The sequence below is a fragment of the Miniopterus natalensis genome, chromosome X (assembly GCF_054644295.1).
Source record: "Miniopterus natalensis isolate mMinNat1 chromosome X, mMinNat1.hap1, whole genome shotgun sequence".
NCBI classification, from domain to species: domain Eukaryota; kingdom Metazoa; phylum Chordata; class Mammalia; order Chiroptera; family Miniopteridae; genus Miniopterus; species Miniopterus natalensis.
In genome coordinates, this window is record NC_142103.1 from 96,248,784 (window position 1) to 96,270,507 (window position 21,724).

A 21,724-nucleotide genomic window follows, 5' to 3' on the forward strand; every position below is an offset into this window, starting at 1 on the left:
TAAGCTGCCCCTGTGGTGTCTCTTGAACATGTCCCCTGGTTTCGTTTTGGCTGTATTTTCCCCCTCACACTTCATCTCTTCCTCTCTTCCCTTTATTCTTTGCCCGCAATCTGACTCCTTCCTGTATCCTAGATCTACTTCTCTTCCATCTTTGGAATTTTGATGTTGTTTTCCTTTCTTCTGGCTTTCTAAAGGCTTCATCCTTTCTTGTCTTTACACACCTGAAGTGAAAACTTTTATTTCCTCCATGTACCTTAGAAAATATAAGAAAATTTATGTAATTAAATTCATTCATACCAGAATGTAACAGATAGACATCACCTTTCCCCATCTCCCTCCCCCAGGAATGTTTGTATAGTAATCCATATTTATGTCTAATTAATTGAATTTCTCACCAGTTAACTTGCTCCAGCCAGTGTCTTGTTCTCCTTTCCCTGCTGGACAGTTGATTATTTGTATCTTTTATTTTGGTGGGGCTGTAGAGACAGACTATCTAGCAGAAGATAGAGTGCTGTATAGCACCTCAAGCCAAGACATCTTCCTGGGGTCCAGAATTTTTCATCCTTCATCATCTGGCCAGAAGACTCCATGCTGAAGAAATAGGGAGCCTTGACTGTTTAGGTCTCCATAGTCATCTAAGAGTCATTAAAGCAGTTTCTTGTTTAGTTGGAAATAATTCTCTTAATGGTTCTTGTAGTACCAGAGAAAGATTCTTCTGGGGCTTGAAAACTAAAGGAGATAAATATTTAGCACAAAGTAAGAGCCCAGTGAATGTTAATTTTTCTGTCCTCTTCTTTCCAGAGGTAGATCCTGCTCTCTCAGACTATTCACCAGGGATAAAATAGACCCCTTAGGAACTAGGGTGGTATCTAGTGATTTTGTTGCTGACAATAGGCCTGGCCTCAGACAAAATTCTGAAATAATTGGACTTTCTTTTAACTTGGCCCTTTGATTTTTCTGTTCCCCTTATCCTTCTTTCTAATAACCACGCACACATTAATTGTTCATAGCATCAACTTCGTAAATATTGTATTACTATAGTCCTAAACACTATACATATCAACTCAGTCTTTGTAGCTCTTGTATTAAGTCACATGCATGATTGTCAGGGATTGGAGAAAGCTTGTTAAAAGTAGTAGTGATAAAAATGGTTTAAAAAAGTAAAGTGGAGATAGATTATAGATGACCTTAAATCCCAAATTAAGGAGCAGCACCTCTATGAAGATCACAGGCAGAAGTACACTGGCAGTGCCCTGTTCTTTTCAAGTCCTCTGAAGTCATCATGGCTCTTTAGCAGTAGTTTCTTCCAACTTCCATGCATGCCATTACTCCAGCTACCATTTATACAGTAACCCGAAGGCTGAAGTGATGTGTATGATGACCTTCACAATATCCAGGGAATTTCACCAGTTTCTAGTTGTCCGCTGGTTTCCTCCATGTCCTTGAAGGTTCCCTCAAGCTGCCTTAAAACTTGCATTTGAAGATCCAAAATGATATAAGCCATGAGTCCAGCACATACTTGCACACCTCTTACAGTCATCTTGGCACAAACACAAAAGAAACTACAGAAAGTGAGCCCTAGCAGAGTTGAAAATAAACAGTAAAGAACCCACTCAACACAGGAAAGTACAGTAGAGTGCTCGTTGGCAGGGAACATTTGTGGAGTGATACACTAATGGCACTTATTGACTAATTGTATACAGCAGCGATTTTCAACCTTTTTCATCTCATGACACACCTAATTACTAAAATTCTGCCGCACACCAAAAAATATATTTTTTGCTGATCTGACCATAAAGGGCATAATTTTGATTAATTTACGCCGAACAGCTATTGTTGTGTTGGCTGTTGTCATTTTTTTATTTAACAATCTAAGGGAAAAGAGGTCAGTGCTCTTGACTAAATAATCAGGTATTGCGTGTTTTAAAAATTCTTGCAGCACACACCAGTTGAAAATTGCTGGTATAGAGTATTGTCTGTTGTTCTAATTCTTGCTGGCTGAGAGTATATTTTAGCACTCAGAGCATGGGAAAAATACACTCTAGTAGAATTAAGTATATACCACTAAGGAAAATATTTCTTATATAAATAGCATTATAATTAGCACTGTATAGTAGCATTATATGGGGTATGTTTATAATAGGCAGAATTTCCAAGCATGTAAGATTTCCTTTTGCTACATTTTTGGCTCTCTTCCAGGGCTATTTTTTTCACTTCCTACTGTCCCTTCACTTCATACCTAAGAGTTTTTTTAAAAAATTTAGCTCCCCCCACCTTTAAATCATGGCCTGCCTAACTCATATGGTGCCTCTGATCCAAAATTGCTTCTCCTCTGCTCTAGTTTATTTATCACAGTACCCATTTTTTTTTTTCACTTTGAGTGATCTAATCCATAATTAGAAAGAGAGTCAACTGATTTGATTAAGTTCTGTGCAAGTATGAATGTTCTATTGAGTCAGTCTGAAATACTGGCATACTGAAAGTTATAACTCCTTTACCTAAATGAGTCTTTTAATTTAAACCATTTTAGACAAGCATGACTTAGTAAAACAACCCCAGACTAAGCAGAAAAAAATGTCTGGATAGGGAGATGAGCAATACCACCTAGGGTATATTGCTACTTACTGCAAGAGCCACTACCATTTGGTTCAAGTTGATGATCATGAAACCTTTTTTCCATCTCTGATTTAAAACTTTAGAACCTTAGCACTTTATAACATTATCTACTGATGGATGTATTCTAGAGAGTAATTCTCCTTAATGGATATCCTTTAGTGTCTGAAAAATTGAATGATCCATACAAAAATATATCCAAAGGAATTGGTTAATAACATGTTAATTTTATTTTTTTAAAATTATATCTTTATTGATTTCAGAGAGAGGAAGGGAGAGGGAAAGAGAGAGATAGAAACATCAATGACGAGAGAGTCATTGATTGGCTGCCTCCTGCACACCCCCCACTAGGGATCGAGCCTGCAACCCAGGCATGTGCCCCGACCCGGAATCAAACGACGATCTATTGGATCATAGGTCAGTGCTCAACCACTGAGCAACATTGCCCAGGAAATAACATGTTAATTTTAAGTTTTTATCATAGGGGTTGATTTCTCCAGAAGGGTTCAGCCATCATGGAGTCATGAATATGGTTGATAATTGAGTTTGACCAGGGTTAGGGTTTTGCCAGACAAATGTATAGTGTAGAACAGTGTTCAGAAACACTGCTGTGGATTCTCTACTGAGCTGTCTTCCTTCAGAGTCTTATCAAAAGATTTAGCTCCTCCTCATTTCTGACCTAAGTTATCCACTGGCCATACATAAACACACTCCTTTGCCAGATAGAATTACATAGTTATACTCCCACCAACGTCACAGCCATTACTTCTTCCAAACTGTGTGAACTTGGGTAGCAGGTTCCTTAACTTCTCTCTAAGCCTCAGTTTCTTCATCAGTAGTGTGGATAATAGTACTTATCGTAGTGAGAATTAGCTGAAATAATTTCATGTAAAGCATGGTGCTTAGAACATAGTAGTATCTTAAATGACATTGTTAGAATTATACTTGAAAGATAATATATTAATATATGAGAATTCAAATAAAGGAACTAAGGACTCAGTGAAAGAAGCTAGAAAAAGAACTATAGCATAAACCTATAAAAAGCAAGAGGAAGGAATTAAATATAAATTCCACAAAGAGTGAATTAGAAAACAGGAAAAACACACACAAATGCACAGCATTAGGAAAGCAAAACAGGATATAACCACAGATAGGAAGGAGATTAAAGCATCATAACAACTAAAATATTTACAGATGAAATGATATAATGTCTGGGATTTGCTTCAAAATAATTAAGTATGGGAGTGTGGGGAAGTGAGTGAACGAAGCAGGATTGGACATGAGTTGATAATTGTTAAAGCTAAGTGCTGGGTACAAAAGACTTACACTATTCTGTTTACTTTTAGATATGCTTGAAATTTTCCTTAACTTTAACTTAGAGTACTAAGTGTGACTCTATACTAATATGAAAGTCTTGCTGAAATATATGGTTTTCTAGGAAAATCTAAATGATATCATTTAGGAAGGGATAGAAAAACTGAGTATATCAATAACAAGGGAGAAATTTAAGTTATTATAGAATGAGCTCTCTTTCCATAACTACAGGGCCAGGCCTTCATGATTTGGTAGGAGAAATCTTTGAAACTTTCAAGAAATACATTATTCCTGTTTTCTTTAAATTGTCCCAAAGCATAGAGAAAATTTTCATTGTCTTCTAGTTTGTTTTATAAAATGAAAGTTGACACAGAAAAGGAAACTGCTAACTTATGAATATAGATGTAAAAATCCTAAAAATTACAAATCAAGTACAGACTTATCAAAACATTGGATTTTCCCAGAAATACAAGCATATTAGGACGTCTGTTGATCTGTTATTTAATCGGTAGATCAAAGGAGAAACACTAAGTGACTATGTTAATAGATAATAAAAAGGCATTTTTTAAAATTGCATATTCATTCCTCTTTTAGTAAAAAAGAAATAGTCTGACTTTAAACATGATAAAATATGTCTTAAACCAAATATTAACATCACATTTGAATGATGTAGTGAGTATATTCCCAACTCAGGATCAAGGTACCATTTTTTAGTGTTTGCTTTATGCTCCATAGACTATGAGAAATTTGGAGTTTGTTCTGTGATGCGAGGCCACTGAAGAATTCGAGGTAGGAGCACAACCTGGTCTGATTTCTGTTTTAAGATTATTCTGGCTGCTGAGAAGAGAAGGTATTACACAGGGAAAATTGGAAAGCGGGAAATCCAGTTAGATGGCACTAGATGATGAAGATTTGTACTGAGAGTAGCAGAGGAACTAGAATTAGATTTGAGGTTAATTTGAGAGATAAAATAAGTAAAATTTGTTGATGGAACAAATATGAAGGGAAGGAAGTTGGATAAAGGAAAGAGCCAAAAAGGACTTAAGGTTTTGGGGATTGGTAATGATGCCATTGCCTAAAATTGGGAAGATTAGCTTCCCATTACACTTGAAATAAAATCCAAATCCAAACTTCTTGCTAATCTATAAGGCCTTACTTAATATGGCCCCTTCCTACCTCCCCATCTCCTTGTTTTTCTTCAGTGTTCAATTCTAGCCACAGAGGTCTTTCCTTTGTGTTTTGAATTCATTAAGTTGATTCCTATCTCAAGTCTTTTGCAACTGCTGTTTTTTTCTGTTTGAGGGCTCTAGACCAAACTTTGTCAGGAAACTTTCTCTATAAAGGGCTAGGTAGTAAATATTTTACTGGCTTTGTCAGCCATATGGTCTTTGTAGCAACTGTTCAAGTCAGCAGTAGACATTGTAGGGCAAAAACAACAGGAGCTCATGTGTAAACAAAGATGGGCATGACCAGGTTTGGCCCTTTCTTGGCTGGGCCTGTCGTTTGCCCCTGCCTGAGGTCTTGGTGTGATTCCCTCATTATTTAGGTTCTTCCTGGAAGACGACTTGGCAAATAAGTTAGGATCAAAAAATTTTAAAATGCTGCAAACTCTGTTTGTTAGAAATGCAATTTCACTTTTAGAAATTATCTCTAAATGTTTGTCAATGTGCACAAAGGATAGGGACATCCCAGTGGTATAGAAAATCAAATACCCAGCCACAGGGGATTTGTATAGTAGAATCCTCTGCAATCATGAATAATGCATTGAAGGTTATTTAATAATAGAGAACAGGAGTCAGCAAAGTAAACCCCAAACCTGTCGCCTGTTTTTTGTAAATGAAGTTTTATTGGAACACAACCTCACCTGTTCCTTTTCCCACTGCAGTGGCAGAGTTGACAGACCATATGGCCTGCAAAGCCAAAAACATTTACTGTCTGGCCCTTTGCAGAAAAAAGTGATAATATGCGTAGTATTGTCTAAGTGTGTGCATGTATGTATAAAGAAAAAGACTGGGGGAAAATGCACCAAAATAAAGATTTTTGTTCTCTCTTGTTTTTTTCTTTTGTGTATCTGTATTTTTTAAGTTTTTTATAATTTACATGCATAATTTTTATAACAAAAGTTACTCTTTAAATAATAAGGTAGAGGAAACCAGTAAGGTTTACAAAGGAAGAAAAACTAGTGAAAATCTTATAATAATAAGATAAATTTAAAGAAAGTTGAGTTAGAGGCAGAAAAAATATGAACAATAATATCTAGTTTCATTCACACAACCCCACAAGTAATGTCCATTTCAGATTTCAGTATATGATACTTATTCAGGCAGCCATTATTTGAGTTCCTATTCTATACTATTTGCTATCGAGATACAAATGTAAGCATGGTGTCTGTTCTGAAGATTAATTTGGTGGGGGCAATCGGATGTGCTCAAATAGTAATAAATGCCTTAAGCAATGTACCAAAGGGCCTTAAGAGCTTTCATTCTGGTTAGGTGATAGCTAACACCCAAATAAAGCAGTTGCTCAGTCGTGAGTTGTAACACTATTGTAAGGGATTCCAGTCACGTGAACTAATCTTTTAACTTTGTTTATGGTGCCTTTTGATGTAGAGAAGTTTTTGAGTTTTATAATCAAATCTATGGCAATATTTTCCTTTATGGCTTCTGTGTTTTCCAAACAGGCAGCCAAATGTCCTAACATTTCCCTCAGATGTAAAGTGTCGTATTTATTCTTTTTTGACACTCTTTAGCTTTATTTTATTTTTCCCCATATATCACCTTTATTTTTTAGAGCAATTTTAAGTTCACAGTAAAATTGGCCCTCTTTCAAGGGTTAAAAACAATGAAAAATGGAGGTGTCTGTTCTCCCTGTAATGGCTATAAATGTCTGCTCATAGCCAATCTTCTTCGTGAATAGGCAGCATTTTATTTTATTTTTTCCATCACTATTTATCCCCTCTATGCCTTCTTCCACCTCCACCCCCCATTCCCTGAAATCACCACACTGTTGTCCATGTCCAAGTTCTCTTTTATCTTTTTTGCTCAATCCCTCCATCCCCTCCAATACTTGCCCCTCACATACACACACCAGAGCTGTCTGCCTGCTCTCTATGAGTCTCTCTCTATTTAATATGCAGCATTTTTGTATTTTGCTTATCTCTGTAGATTGCCCTTTCATTATGCAGTAACAGAAACTTCTTTCTTTTCAGTAACAAGTTGTAGCTCTATTAATTTATATCAGTGGTTGAGCACCATCATTTACTGTCCTGTTTGTTACTTTTGTTTTCTTGTGATTTGGTGAGTAAATCCAACTTTACAAAATACAGTGTTTAGCTTCACATAATCATTTTACCCAAAGAGTTGTGGGTTAGGTCCTGGTTGGGGCGCATATGAGAGGCAAGCAGTCAGTCCCCCCCCCCCATCCCTTCCTCTCTCTAAAATCAATAGACATAAAAGAAAAACAAGGCAATGAGTGAAATCTATTTTTCCCAAAGTGTTATATAGCAGCACCACACTGTTTTAATTAAGGTGTCATTTCAACTCAGGGAGACTTATTTCAGATTTGGGTATCTGAAATACTGCTTCATTTTCATAATGCTAATATTAAAAAGCACAACACACAGCAAAATGTGACTTGTTAACCTGAGCATCAGTAGTCATTAAAGCCAATTTAGACTAATCCTTTAAATTCCAGGAAGGTTATTTGGTTGCTCCTGTACTTAAATATTACTTGAATAAAGTTGATGACTGCTCCATACAGAGACACTTCTATTTTGTTTTGTGCATCTTAATCCATTGTACAATAACCATGATATATGCTGCTTCTTGACAGTTCTAGCCTTACTGCCCTTTTGCAGCATTGTAAGGAGACTTAAGTAATTCCTTTTGGAAAATGGGAGGGTTCGTGTTCTGATGAAAAACTTTCTAAGTACTATCCTTGCTGAAAATTTAGGTGTGTATTTTTAATCAAGAGAAGTACACAATTTCCCAGGCAGAATTCAAAGTTTTATTTTGGATATTTATTTGGTTCCCAGTTGGTTCTAATGTATTTGGTTACATAGGATATTTTTTTACTTGAGCAAAATTTTTTATTCTTCATCTTCCATTAGGACATTTATAGAACATTATAAAAATTTGATATAGCAGGAACATTTATAGAACATTGCCATAAAAATTTGATATAGCAGAAAAGCCCCTGGCCTTTCATGTGGTACCTGTAGCACCTAATGGGCACTCTAATGTTTGCTCAATAAAGAAGTGCTGAACTAAGCTCCCATTATAGATAGCTCCATCATCAAATATGTGCCTACCTGAACCATAGTTCCTTCATCCAGAAAGCGAGCCGACTGTTCTTGGTGTTTTTAGAAGCTCTTCAGGTTTTGAAAATTTAGCGATTTTGTTAAATTTGTATTGGCAATGTAGATTAATGCTTGAGGTTTTTCTGGTTCCACATAGATTAAATGTAAGTACTGCATTTTCCCACAGCTCTCAATGCTTCTGCCCTTTGATTTTGTTTAAATGCCACTATCTTGGTAATATTCTGACTGTTGGCATACTTTAGAAAATATTTCCCAAAGCAAAATACCTTAGAAGAGCTTCTAGAGGCTGTTAGAGGATGAGATGCAGTAAGGGATTGTCTGGTGACTTCACCTCTCCTTTTGCAGGTTGGCTTCTTCAGTAAGTGTTCCTTTTGCTCAGTAATAACCTAGGGATTGACTTTTTTATTTTGTTTTTATCAACTAGAAATGTACGTTTTAGCCTTGAAGTCTTTAACCTGATTGATAATTGATGTTCGTGACAAATGTGAATTTAAATGTAATTTACTTTCACTTAAGACAGGAAGACTTAGTCCTTATATCACAATCAAAAAGTTTCTTTTGCGTGTGGTCATTTTCTTCCCATAGTTATGAAACTCTTCCTCAATGACAGGGAACACCCATGACATATCTATATATAACCTTAAAATAGTCTTGAGACTCTCCTTTGGATTGTATGTATAAACACAACAAAGGATTAAATTTCACATGTGCATCCATTTTAACAGTGCTGACTAGTTTCAGTTGCTCTTAGAGTCATATACTTAAGAAATACTGGCATTTCTCAGAATTCAGAAATAAAATAAGGTTCACTTCACTGATTGTGAAAATTCACTGGATTGCTGGGAACACGGAGTAAAGAACTTTTCAACAGGATTTTGCTATCAGCAGATCTGTTTTGGTTTCCTGTTCTGGCCTCTCTACCTATCAGCTACGTTAGTACCCTTGCCATTTGTTTCTCCTTTCTTTTACCACAGGAAAATTGTCAGGCCTCTTTTTCTAGCATTTCAGGACCCGCCTGACAGGAAATTTTCTAATTGCCGGAACAGCTGGTAGGAGAAAACTTTGCAGGGGCTTGGCCTTCCCTTTCTAACTTAAGTTTTACCGTCAGAAATTCTTTTATCACCATCATGGTTTCGTAGCCATGTTTAAATTTTTGTCTTTTCGTGTTCGCTCTATACAGGTAAGCTTTATTCAACTTCATTAAAGACTAAAGTGTTTTAGTTGGTGCTCAGTATAAATATACTAATTAAACAGTTACTTTATATGTTCTTTTAAGACGCTTTTCAAAATTCAAAACCAGTTTTTATAGAACTTTAAAAGGATTATATTTCTGTTTATTAAAAATAAGCCATTTATGAGTTATTCTATATTTCAAGTCTGTGTTTTGTAAACTTATTTTTATGTTGGTTTTGTAGTGCTGGAGTAATTTTTATCTTGCTAGTGTTTGTAATATCGTATAGTAAAATGGATGGCTGTACTTCTCAGTATTAAATCAGGCATGAACAAAATCATGAACTTACTCATATTTAAGAGATTACATATAATATGAGCAGTATTTTTATGGGTAGGAGACTGTATTAAACAGTGAAGAACTTAAAGTCATATTTTTGTTGAAATTGGTTCCTTTTAAAATTTGAAGTTTTAATCAACTATATTTAAGTAACTTTAAGCAAGTAATTTTATCTAACTTAGAATAGGCACAGTTTTCAAAGCATTACTTTGTTAAAATGTGCGTAGTGTATGGTAATTTGTGCTATATTTAATCTAAAATCCTGCCAAATCATATTTTGCTGTGAGAATTGTGCTATCCTGCTGCTCTGTAAAGAGAATTAATTAAATTTGTTGACTGGGATTTTCGATTGGGAGGAAACTGTGCTTTTTGTGGCAGTGATTGAGAGTTTTACTCTGGAAAACGAGCAATGCTATTTTCTCAAACATGGAAACAAGAAGCTGGCTTGGAAGAATCTTTTTAAGAATTTGGTTAAATGAAAAATGCTGAGCATATTTATCATCCATTAGCAAATCAAGTAAATTGGATTTGGTCAAATTGTAATCTAGACTAAATTAAAATGTGGTTTCTCACCATGACTTGGATAACCAGCCTAACAATGTGTCACAGCCAAATAATATTTATGTATCTTGGTCATCTAAAAAATTAACGTATCTTTTAAAATAAAAAACTACACTATAGAACTATAGGTATCTGTATATAGAGTGATATTTAAATTTTGAATTACGTTTAAATATAATTTAAAAGTTACATTTTTCATTTGTAAGGTTTTTATCTTAAGCCAAAAAATGATTACATATCCATGGTTAGAAAATATTTATTGGCTTTTACCAAGGACTATTTAAATATTTTACTTCAAGCTTCAACAATATTTTCTGACATTCAAAACAATTTAGAAAATACAAATGCCTTAAGAACACACTTCCTGACTCAAGGGAGGGGAGGAAAAAGGAAATTATGTATACAAGGCAGGGCATAATGCCAAATGTTGAATCATACTTGAAAATCAATTAATAGCACCCAGTTTGTTTTCTTAATATTAGCATGTTACACCATTAGGTTTTCTATAACTCAAATAGACAGCATTGATTTGTTTCTTTTCTGTAATCTTTTTTACATTTTAAGAACAAAATTGTATTTTTTTCGTCTCAACATGAAAAAAAATTAATTTTTTTTCCTTTAAAGGGTGAACTTTAAAGACCATTTAAGAGGGAACCTACAGACCTTTTGTTGGTTCTAAGAAACAAACGAGGTGGCTTTCAGTGTGACACCAAAAAATCTACCTGTCCATGAATTTTCTTTTGCCATTTTTCTGTGATGCCTAAAGTGATATTCTTTACAGAATTCTTAAAATTATATATTTTTTAACTGAATTGACTTTGTTTTATCTGTCAGGGGTCATGTCTCAACAGATATTTATCCAGTAATAAATCTTTGAAACCCTAGGTAAATTTCTAGAGGGCAGATACTCTTCTTTATTTTAGTATCTCTAACGGGTAGCATAGTACCTGGCCCATAATCTGAATTGCCTTCTAACAAAAAGGAATGGGCCTAAGATAATATGTCATAGATCAGAAACATTTTCATTAGGATCAGGCAATCAAAAAGAAGCAAAAGCATGAGCGCCACCTGAGTTTTAATCCCCTCCTGGAACTGTTCTTCTCTTCCTCTCCTTTATGTCCTCTCTATTCCAGAGACACTTGTCTCCGTGTATGTTTCCCACATTGGCCCTTGTACTGGCTTGTCCCTTTTCCTGAAATGTTCTTCCCTCAGGTGGTTGACTCCTTCACCTCCTTCAAGTCTTTGCTCCAACAGTACCTTTTCAGTAAAGCCTGCCCTGGTGCCTTTATTTAAAATTGTAAACCCTCCTTTCCACCCCTGCAGTTCTGATCCCTGCTATCCAAGGTAGTCTCTTTCCCATGGTATGTCATGTTCTAACATTAATAATAATAATTTATGATGATGATGATGATGTGCCTCTCCTCCAAATGTCAGAGATTTTAGTCTTTTTCATTTATTATATATCCCAGGCACCTAGAAGAATGTCTGGCATGTATTAGGTGCTCAGTAAATAAATGTTTAAATGGATGAATTCTAATACATAGCTTGAGGGTGCTGAACACAGTCTTGGGTTGGCAAATGTTGAAAGTGATGGGAGAATAGACGAATGATACTTGGTAGTGATATAGACCAGCTGCCAGCCTTACAGTTTTGCCTACAACCAGACCTTTACTTATCAAATAAACAGACATTGTAAAAATAAAAATACGTAATTTATTATAATTTTTTAAGTACACAAAATAAGATTTTTGTGGTAATGAATGAGCAGGGATCCATGTATCATTTAAAATATAGTTGTGCTGAAGAATGTAAAAATATGTGAGCCTCACAGAGTAATTATAATGGATATAACTTATATCTGTGCTGCACTTTGTTGACAAAGTTCTTTTTCCATAAAATTATAGTGACTTCACTGTGTACTTAGAGGCAAAACCACAATTTTACGAACTATCAAACTGTAGTTCTGTGTTTTCATGTGACAGGTTTATTTCAGTAACAGGTAATTTAGTGACATATGTTTGTCATATGCAAATGTCAGTCTGCCCTGGGTTATCAATGCCTTCAGGAATTTGATATTTTTCTCTGTACCCATGTCATTGGATTCCAGGTATGAGCTAGTGGAAGATCACATTGTTGCTTTTCTACCTGTTGTGCAAGATCGCCCAAGCATTAGTAGTATGTCCTGGTTGAACCTCAAATTCATTTCTAAAATACTCATGGTTTTATAACTTGGAAAAATTGGTGACATTAAGCACAATCTGGGCATCACGATACCACATATTTTGCCTATTATACTACTTTGACTTTACATATACATAAAAATAGATGGAAAATAGTTTGCTGATGTGCTTAGTAAATATTGAACTTAGAACATTTAAACATTTATTTACTGAGCACCTAATACATGCCAGACATGTATTGAGGATAAAACAGCGACAAGTTTTGGAACTTGAGCCATAGGCATTGATCTTTTTTCCCTCCACTCCCAAGAACATTTTTTTGTGCGCTCTGAGCCCCAATTTAGAAAAAGATTTTTAAAATTTCAGTTTGTAGCCTCAAAATGATTTGGAATGATTGCATTCACTGTTCGGGGAAGAGGTAGGAAGTGGAGGAAGGTGCTGGTTTTTTTATTTGTTTGTTTTTAAAGAAACATTGAGAAAAGGAGTACTTGATATTTTATTTAAAAATAAGATTTTCCCAAATAAAAAGTTCAGTATAAGAGTAAGAAAATAAAGTCAAGGAAGTCTCAGAAAAATGGAGACAGAAAATAGGAGAAAAAAGATAAGTGGCATAAAGGATTCAATTCCAAACATATAATTTCCAACTAATAAAGGAGCTGCAAAAAAGAGAAACCCTGGAAAATGGATAGTAGGAAATTATCAAAGAAATGTTAAGAGTTCCCCTAGAGGTAAGGCATGTAGGTCTTTAGATTATAAAGGTTCACCAAGGATCTAGCATTCTGAAGGAAAAAAGACCTCTATTTATCTCACTAGTGTGGAATTTCAGAAGTACAAGGGCAGAGAAAAATCTTAAAGCTTCCAGAAAGAAAAACCAGATCACCTTCCAAAAAGTGTGTATCAGGCTAGCATCACCTATCTCATCAGCAGCCCTGGTGGTTAGAAGGCAGTGGACCAATGGTGTTGGCATTCTGAGGCAAGATTGTTTTATTCTACAATTTGATACCAAGCCAAACTACACAAATTTGAAGACAAAATAAAGAAATTTTCAGATGTGCAAGGTTCAGAAAGTTTCCTTCCACATCACCTTTCTTAGGAAGTTACAAGGGAGTAATCCAAGAAAGAGAAATACATGCAAACTAAAAATAGTGGATGCAACCAGGAAAGAGATATCCCAAGGTAATAGCTGTGCAGCAAGGCCTAAAAAAACAACCCCAATGGGAGGGCAAGAGAGGGTTCTTGGAAGAATGGGAAGTATGGTTAAGGGCTAAGAAAAGATTAATGATCAAATTAACCTCTCCCTCCCCCCAAGAATGATGTGGGGCTGTTAGAAACAGGAAAGGTAGAAAACTACAAGAAATCTATGTAAATCAAAGTTAAAATGTATCATGAATTTAAAATTAAGTCCCCTTGGATTATTGCCCTGGAAGTGACTGTTATAGGCCCATATAAAAGGAAATTTAATATACTTCCTAGCCTGCATTTGGACCCATATATTGTCATGAAAATGTGGATGTTACTGTATCGGCTTTCAGCTTTCAGGATCAGGCTGTGGAGAGAGCGTGAAGGATTTGGTTGTGGTTACAAGAGAGAATGTTAATTGTCTTAATATTAATAAAAATGTAAAAATACAGGTAGCAGCAGGTGGGGGGAAGTTTGAGAGAAAGAATATATGGGCACTATTAGCTTCCTTTTACAAAGTGAGGAATTAGGACTCATCTAAAACTGATAGGAAAGACAAGAGGTTTATGTAAAAGTAATAGAATTGTCAAATAGCAGGGAGGAAGATGGTGGAAGGAAGGGGCATAATATGTTAGCCCCTCATCTTTCTTATTTTTAAACCAATAAGCATTGTCTTAAAGTTAACAAACTAAGAAATAAAGTGAGTGCAGAAAGAACTAATTTTTTTAAAAGCCTAGATATGGGGATGAGGAGAGACTTTTTATCATAAGCTGTTCTGTCACTGATTTGTCACTCACGTGCATGTATGTATTACTTTTGATTTTTAAAACAAAAAAAAATTTAGGGAACAGGAAATAACCCAGATTGGCAAGCTACATGTAAGGGAATGTTGGGAATAATACCAGAAGAGTAGGTTGAGGCCATATCGTAGAGGACCTGAAATGCCCAAATGAAGCAGTGCATTTAATTCAGGAAAACTTGGAGAAGTTTTTGAGCAGTCGGGTCATATGACTGGAGCTGTCTACTTTCAGAAAATTAATTTGTCAGGAGGATGAGTTGGACTGGCAGTGGCAGAATGGGGCGTTATGAGTAACCAAGCTTAGTTTCAGTTTTCTACAGGAAAGGTAATGAAGGATTATGCCTAGATGATATTGGAAATAGAAAAGGAATGAAAAGTATCTCTAGTACCATGCATGTTGAATGAAGGAATCAAAGGGAGACTGTGGTTTTTAGTAACTTGTTTGACAGAGCAAAGGAAGGATAAATGTCAAAGATGAAATCTTTCCTGAATAGTAACTGCTATTTATTTTGAGATCCATAGCTTGATCATAGCTCACACTATGAGAGTAAGGCTTAATCCTGTATTAATCCTGTAAAGTTCTACAAAGTGCAGAACTTTTCTAATTCAGTAATCCTTTCCTGCCTGTGTTGCATCTTTATTTGTGACAGACAATTGTAGGTATTTGCTATGAAATATAAGATGATAAAATATTACAGCCTAATAAGTCACATCCCACTTACCCAACAAAGAAAAGTGGTAAAACATAGAGAAACTTACGTAGTATAGTTCTTCCCAGCCTCATGATTTAAGGGCATAAATAGCCATTAGATTCCAGTTAGGCTCTTGAACAGATAGTTTTTTCCATAGGAAGCTAACTGGCACATGCTGGAATCCAACCCATGAACTTGGCCTCTAGACTAATCCACTAGTCTTCAAAGTGGGAAATGACAGCACTTTGGGGTACAGAAAAGAAAGGAAAACTTCTTTATAGTTTCATTTCCATGTATAATGTATATAATTTAATAATACCGAAAGCACATGTATGTGATTTATAAGACAAGTACACAAATATTGGGTATATGCTGAATTTTTATTACTAATAGGGATGTGCTACCAAAAGTTCAGAGACCACTTCTCTAGTCAGTTTAGCTAACTTACCCAAGAAATACAGACCAGTTACAAAGATGAGGGGCATAATTTAGTTTGTTCCTGTCACATCTTGGATGGGGAACCACCAAGAGCCACTGACAGTCTCAGTGTGGTATAATGCTAAGAGCTTTGTTTTGGGTGTCATTAGAGGTCAGGAGACCTGGAATTGAGCCCTAAGTCTGCCAGTTACTGGCTTGTGATCTTTACTTAATCTCTTTAAACTTCAGACTAGAGTACTCAAACCATTTTGCCTTTAAAAGATCTGTCAAATTTCTGGTGGTGAATGAGGAAGTTCATAGAAAATTCTGAAATGTTTTTGCTTGCTCTGGGGTGTACTCCACTGTGTTGTCATCATGTCTTTCTAACATTGATATGTAGTCAAAGATTTGTCATGAATCATAAATATGAGATAAAAGGTGAAAAAGCACCTAACCTAGGCTTAATACACGGTAGGCACTTTTAATAAATATTTTCTGGATTTTAATCTAAATCTTACTTAATCAATTGCACATATACATTGCTTTTTGTGAGTTTTCAAAAAGGAATTTGGTAATTGGCTTTCTGCCTTTCCTAATGTAGTTATGAACAGCTCTTACTCTCAGGCCCTATACATTGGTCTCATTTGGAGAGAAGTGTCCCGTAAAGGGGTTCGCATCTTAGAGTTAGCTGATACTGGATTCTCCTGTAATACCTACTGCACAGGATTGTCGTGAGAATGAAAGGAGATAATGCATATGAAATGATAAAGGGCTACACCATATTATTATTGTTGCCAAAGTTTTGAGAGAGTCGAAAATGATTAAGCCACCAAGTAGTAGGACTTCTGTATTACAGAGTAAAATGGTGGACCTGGATTCCTGAAAAAAGTCCTCTTACAGGAGCTTTTTTCCTTTTACTGCTTGTTTTTGAAAGCTACCCTGCTGTATCTTTTTGAGAAACCTTCGTAATTTCCTATATTGCCAATACTCTGTGTCTCAGAAAATGTTAATTGATCTCAAACATTTATATGGAATGTAATAGTAATAAAAAAATTGTTTATGTTTGTATAGCACACTTAGATTCTACTAATAGTACTTATGCACTAGAAAAAGTAATGCAGGCAAAAAGAAGAATAGAAAAAATAGTCTTTGACAGACATGTAATTTCTGGTTTTATTGAGTTTTGTTTTACTGTAGTTTTTGGCTGTAACATATAGTATGTGTCTTGATTAAATAAGGTGTACTTAATTGAATGATCTCAGGGTGAATAAGTAATTGGAATTCTATGTATATTTACATATTTTGTCAACCTTTCTCTTCTGACACCTTCCCTTGGATATACTGAAAGATCTGCTGTCTTTAAAAATCCTTCTCACCCGGCCGGCATGGCTCAGTGGTTGAGCATCGACCTGGATCCAGGAGATCAAGGTTCGATTTCGGTCAGGGGCATGCAAGAGGCAGCCCATCAATGACTCTCTTATCATTGATGTTTCTGTCTCTCTCTCCTTCTCCCTCTCCCTTCCTCTTTCTTTTTTTTTAATATGTCTTTATTGACTTCAGAGAGAGGAAGGGAGAAGGAGAGCGAGAAAGAGACATCAATGATGAGACTCACTGATCAGCTGGCTCCTGCATGCCCCCAACTGGGGATCGAGCCCGCAACCTGGGCATGTGCCCTGACCGGGAATTGAACCACGATCTCCTGGATCCTAGGCCTACGCTCAACCGCTGAGCCAGGCCCGGCCAGGCTCCCTTCCTCTTTCTGAAATCAATAAAGACATGTTTAAAAAAATAAAAATAAAAATCCTTCTCTTAACCCTGAGACCTTCCACTATTCCATTATGCTGATCATTTTTTTCTGTGTCTTATCCTCCAAAGGTTAAATCTTTTTTGATTTAACATTTAGAGTTATTTCGTTTTGCAGTTTTCGAGTTATTCCTTTCTCCCCTCTCAGATTTCAGGTAGAGACAGATTGTAACTTAGATATTTCAAACAGAATAAACTTCAGCATACTAATTCAAATGGCCTTGCTGAGGGTAGAAATCTCCACTTTTACCCTGGAATATTTTTCAACCCTTCTTCCCAATAAATAGGGTGTGTGTGTGGGGGGGGGGGGGGTTGTACATAGCATTAGTTCTACCTAATGCAACCACATGTCAGAGCACAGCACATTACTCTGATCTGTTTTCAGACTTCTTTACACCTTCTGCCCTCACCCCATGAAAACTGTTTATTCTAATTATCTCCCATAGGAAGTGAAGACTTGGAAGTCCTCAGTGCTAATGTTACGTAGAGGTTAAATTGGCCTATGTGGTAGGCTGGTGTTATTCTGTCTCTGATATTTAATTTGAAAGTATATTTGCTTGCCGTGTGTTTTCTGTTTACTTGGTGGATCAGTAAAGGTGGTTGGTGTATGTTAATTTGAGAATTTCTAATATGATATACTAGTTATATTCCTTGAGGAAGTAGCTCTGACTCCGTGTTTTCTCTCTGTATTTGCATCAACAGGAAGAAGGCAATATCAAAGAAATTGCAATCACACATCATGTAAAGGAAGGACATGAAAAGGCAGATCCTTCCCAATTTGAACTTTTAAAAGTATTAGGGCAGGGATCATTTGGAAAGGTAAGTCAAGAGTTTGAGCTTTTTAAAAAGTTGTTTTTTTGGAATCCCTGTATATTTCATATGGATGGGGAACAGAAATATTTTATGAAATACTTCCAATCTCCTTACAAGCAGTATTTTCTGTGTTTTTACATTTCTGACTCAATAAGTGTGGGAAAGTTAATAGTCATTAAAAAATATATTGCAAAATTTCATAAATTGGCAGTATTCACTTTATTCATTTTATCTTCAAGACCATATCGCCTCTCTAACTGCACTTCTTGAGTGATTAAAAATCACAAAATATTCTCTGGATGCACTGGCCTCTGAGTCCTTGTGTGGAATTGAAAGGCGGTCTTGCAGTGCATCTCGGTCTTTCCTCCACAATATCCGTAATACCAGCAGAAGTGAGTGGGTACTTCCAAGGAGCTAGTGTGTGTGTGTGTGGGGGGGGGGGGGGTACCACTACAAGTATGAAACTTGGGGGACTTACAGTTTATCTTTAAAATGAATGCAAAAGTTGCCTTCTATCAATGATATCCATGTTTGTTTTTATTATCAAAAATATTTCCTAAAGCCACCAACTGAAAATTCCTCCAGCAGATGTAACATCTGTATCAGTTTTCTTCGAGTATTCCTTTTCCCCCTGCCACACACCTCAGGACCACTTCCTGTACTCCATTTTGAGAAGTACAGCATTACAGTTACTACTGCTTGATCTGTCTAGTCCCTCTCTCAGCAAGAGGAAAATTCTGAGATCGCTTTCAACTTCCACATTGCAGGGCTTCCTTACCACCTCTCTGTGAGGAAACATTTGAAGATATGCTTTCCAAGCTTCAAAACAACACCAGTTTAAGCGCTCTTGTGTATTTTTATCAGACTAGTTAGCAATTCTTGGCTAACATAGGTAATCTGTTGTAGCCTTTAACCTCTTTCAAACCCAAAGTGATGCTTTAAATCCAAATATAGATTAGCCAGCAGAACATAATACTTGCAAGCTTAGGCTCTTGGTCAGCCAAACTCGGATTCAATTTTTTTTTCCTCCTTCTTTGCTATGTGTGCTTGAGCCAGTTACTTAACCTCTTGGAGCCCCCTATTTTTCTTCTAGTTAGTCATTTAGTATTAAAGTTCTTCAAGGTTCCATTCTAGGCTGCCTTCTCCTCACTGTGTACTCCCTACTAATTTCTCTATGCCCACAATCTTAATTATAACCATTATACGGCCGATGTAACAGATTTATACCTCTAATCCTTCAATTCCCCCTTTCCCTCTACACACACCCACCACAGTCTGATCCACCAGCAATTCCTGTGGATTTAGTAGAGATTTCTCAAATCATGCCTGTCCTCTCCTGCTCCACAGCCACTCCTCTAGTCTGTCCACCATTTCTCCCTGAGCTCTTGAAGGTGGCTCCTAACTTGGGCTCCCAAAATTTATTCTTGCCTAAAGCCATTATTTACGTGACAGCCAATATGAGCTAATTTTATATTCCACCCCCTTAACCCTTTAGTAACCTTCCTTTGCTTTTAGGATAAAGACAAATTGTGAAGATGGCTGAGGATCCCGTAGGTCTGGCCCCTGGCTACCTCAAAATCACTGTCTTGTGTTCTGGCCACATTGGCCCTTTTCAGTCCTTAAGTACCAGGCTCTATCCCACTGGAAAGCCTTTGCATGTGCTGTTCCCTTTGTCTGAAACACTTTGGCCCAGCCCCATGCCTTTCTCACCTGGTTAGTGCCTCTCCTGCTTATGGCCTCAAAGAAGTCTCCCCTGCCATCCTGACCAGGCCATATTCCTGTCTTATCCTCTCAGCATTATTTTCCTCATCTTCATAGCGCTCACCACAATTACAGTTTTCCATTTTCATAATTACTTGTTTATTGGTATCTCCCAAAAAAAACTATGTTCTGTGAGTGCAGGGGCCATGCCTTGTACCATGTCTCAGCATTGAACTGGTAGCACAGTACCTAGCATATAATTCTAGAAGGGAATTAATGAGTAAATAATAGTCGTGACCTCATAACATAGTAGTGAGAATTAAATGATATAAGGCCAAATACATAACATCTGCTATGAAATTATATTATGCAGTATATATGGATAAACCCAAAATAGAGGGGTTTATTTCCATACATCAGATTTTCAGGGAACACAATATTTAAGTTTCCCAGAGTTAGCACGCTTCTCCCTTTATGTCTTTAAATACCTTACTATAAATAGCAAACATTAAAAACAAGGCGTCTCCTTCCTTACTCATCTTAAAAAGCCAGTTCAAGCCAAGGAAACAGGGATGACCTGTCAGCCTAGAATAGCATCATGGGGGAGTTCAAAAGGTCAGAAATGCTCTGGTGGGGGAAGATCCGATGGCACCTGGGACTGCTGCTCCTGCTGTGCTTGACTGGTGACAGGCCAAAGAGACTAGATTAAGAGTGCCCTGAGCAGGAGCACAAAACTGGGTAGCTGGCTTGGTTCTTGTCCCAGTACCTCCACTGTAACACTAGGCAAATTATTTAACCTCCCTAATCCCTAGCTTGGGCAGCTATAAAACAGGCATTGCTTAGTGGGCTACCTCCCAAAATTATCGTGATGATACATTAAAAATGCTTGTGGCCAGGCGGGGCGTTTCTCAGTGGTTGAGCATCAACCTTTGATCCAGGAGATCGCGGTTCGATTCCCGGTCAGGGCACATGCCCGGGTTGTGGGCTTGATCCCCAGTTGGGGGCGTGCAGGTGGCAGTTGATCAATGATGACTTTCTCATCATTGATATTTCTGTCTCCCTCTCTCTTCCTCTCTCTGAAATCAATAAAGATATATTTTGGGGGTGGGATGGATGTGGGGTGGAGGGGATCAGTAGGGTTAAAAGGGGGACATCTGTAATGGTCTCAACAATAAAGAAACATTAAAAAAAAATGCTTGTGAAGGTCCCTTACAAACTGAGAAGTGCTGAAAAATGTTAAGAATGTGCTTTGAGCCCTGGCCGGGTGGCTCAGTTGGTTGGAGCATCGTCATATATGCCAAAAGGTTGCGGGTTCGATTCCCAGTCAGGGCAGATATCTGGATTAGGTTGCAGGTTCAATCCCAGTTCAGAGCGTGTACGGAAGGCAACTGATGTTTCTCACAGCAGTGTTTTTCTCTCTCTTTCTCTCTCTTCCTCTCTCTCTAAAAATCAATGAAAACATATCCTCGGGGGAGGATTAAAAAAATAAATAAATACTTTAAAAAAAAAAGTGCGCTTTCAGAGAAGGGTGAAAAAAGTTTGGAATCCACAAGGAGAATTTTTCTTGTACAGTGGCACAGAGAAGCTTGATTAGGGAGTCTTAAGAGTGAATAAATATAATTCCTAATTACCTCCACCCTAATTAGAATTTATTTCTGTTCATAAATACTAATCTCTGGTAACCTTTAACATTTGAACATCATTCCATCCTTAGGAACCACCTAAGAATGCTTTTCTTACCCTAGGTTGGCTCACTGCTAACTGGCTGGAAGGAACTAAAGGGTGGTGCATGGTGAAGGGGGTGAAGGGGAGTGGTTTGGGGAG

At 36.8% G+C, this 21,724-nt stretch overlaps 1 protein-coding gene across 3 annotated transcripts in view; it reads left to right on the forward strand.

Moving 5' to 3' along the window:
* RPS6KA3 (ribosomal protein S6 kinase A3) overlaps positions 1–21,724 on the forward strand; it is a 97,287-nt gene that overhangs the window by 34,694 nt on the left and 40,869 nt on the right. For all 3 annotated transcript variants that reach the window (XM_087829307.1, XM_016199373.2, XM_016199372.2), the window contains one exon: positions 18,089–18,205. In XM_087829307.1, coding sequence (XP_087685433.1) covers positions 18,089–18,205 — 117 coding nt within the window. The remainder of the gene's footprint in view (positions 1–18,088; positions 18,206–21,724) is intronic.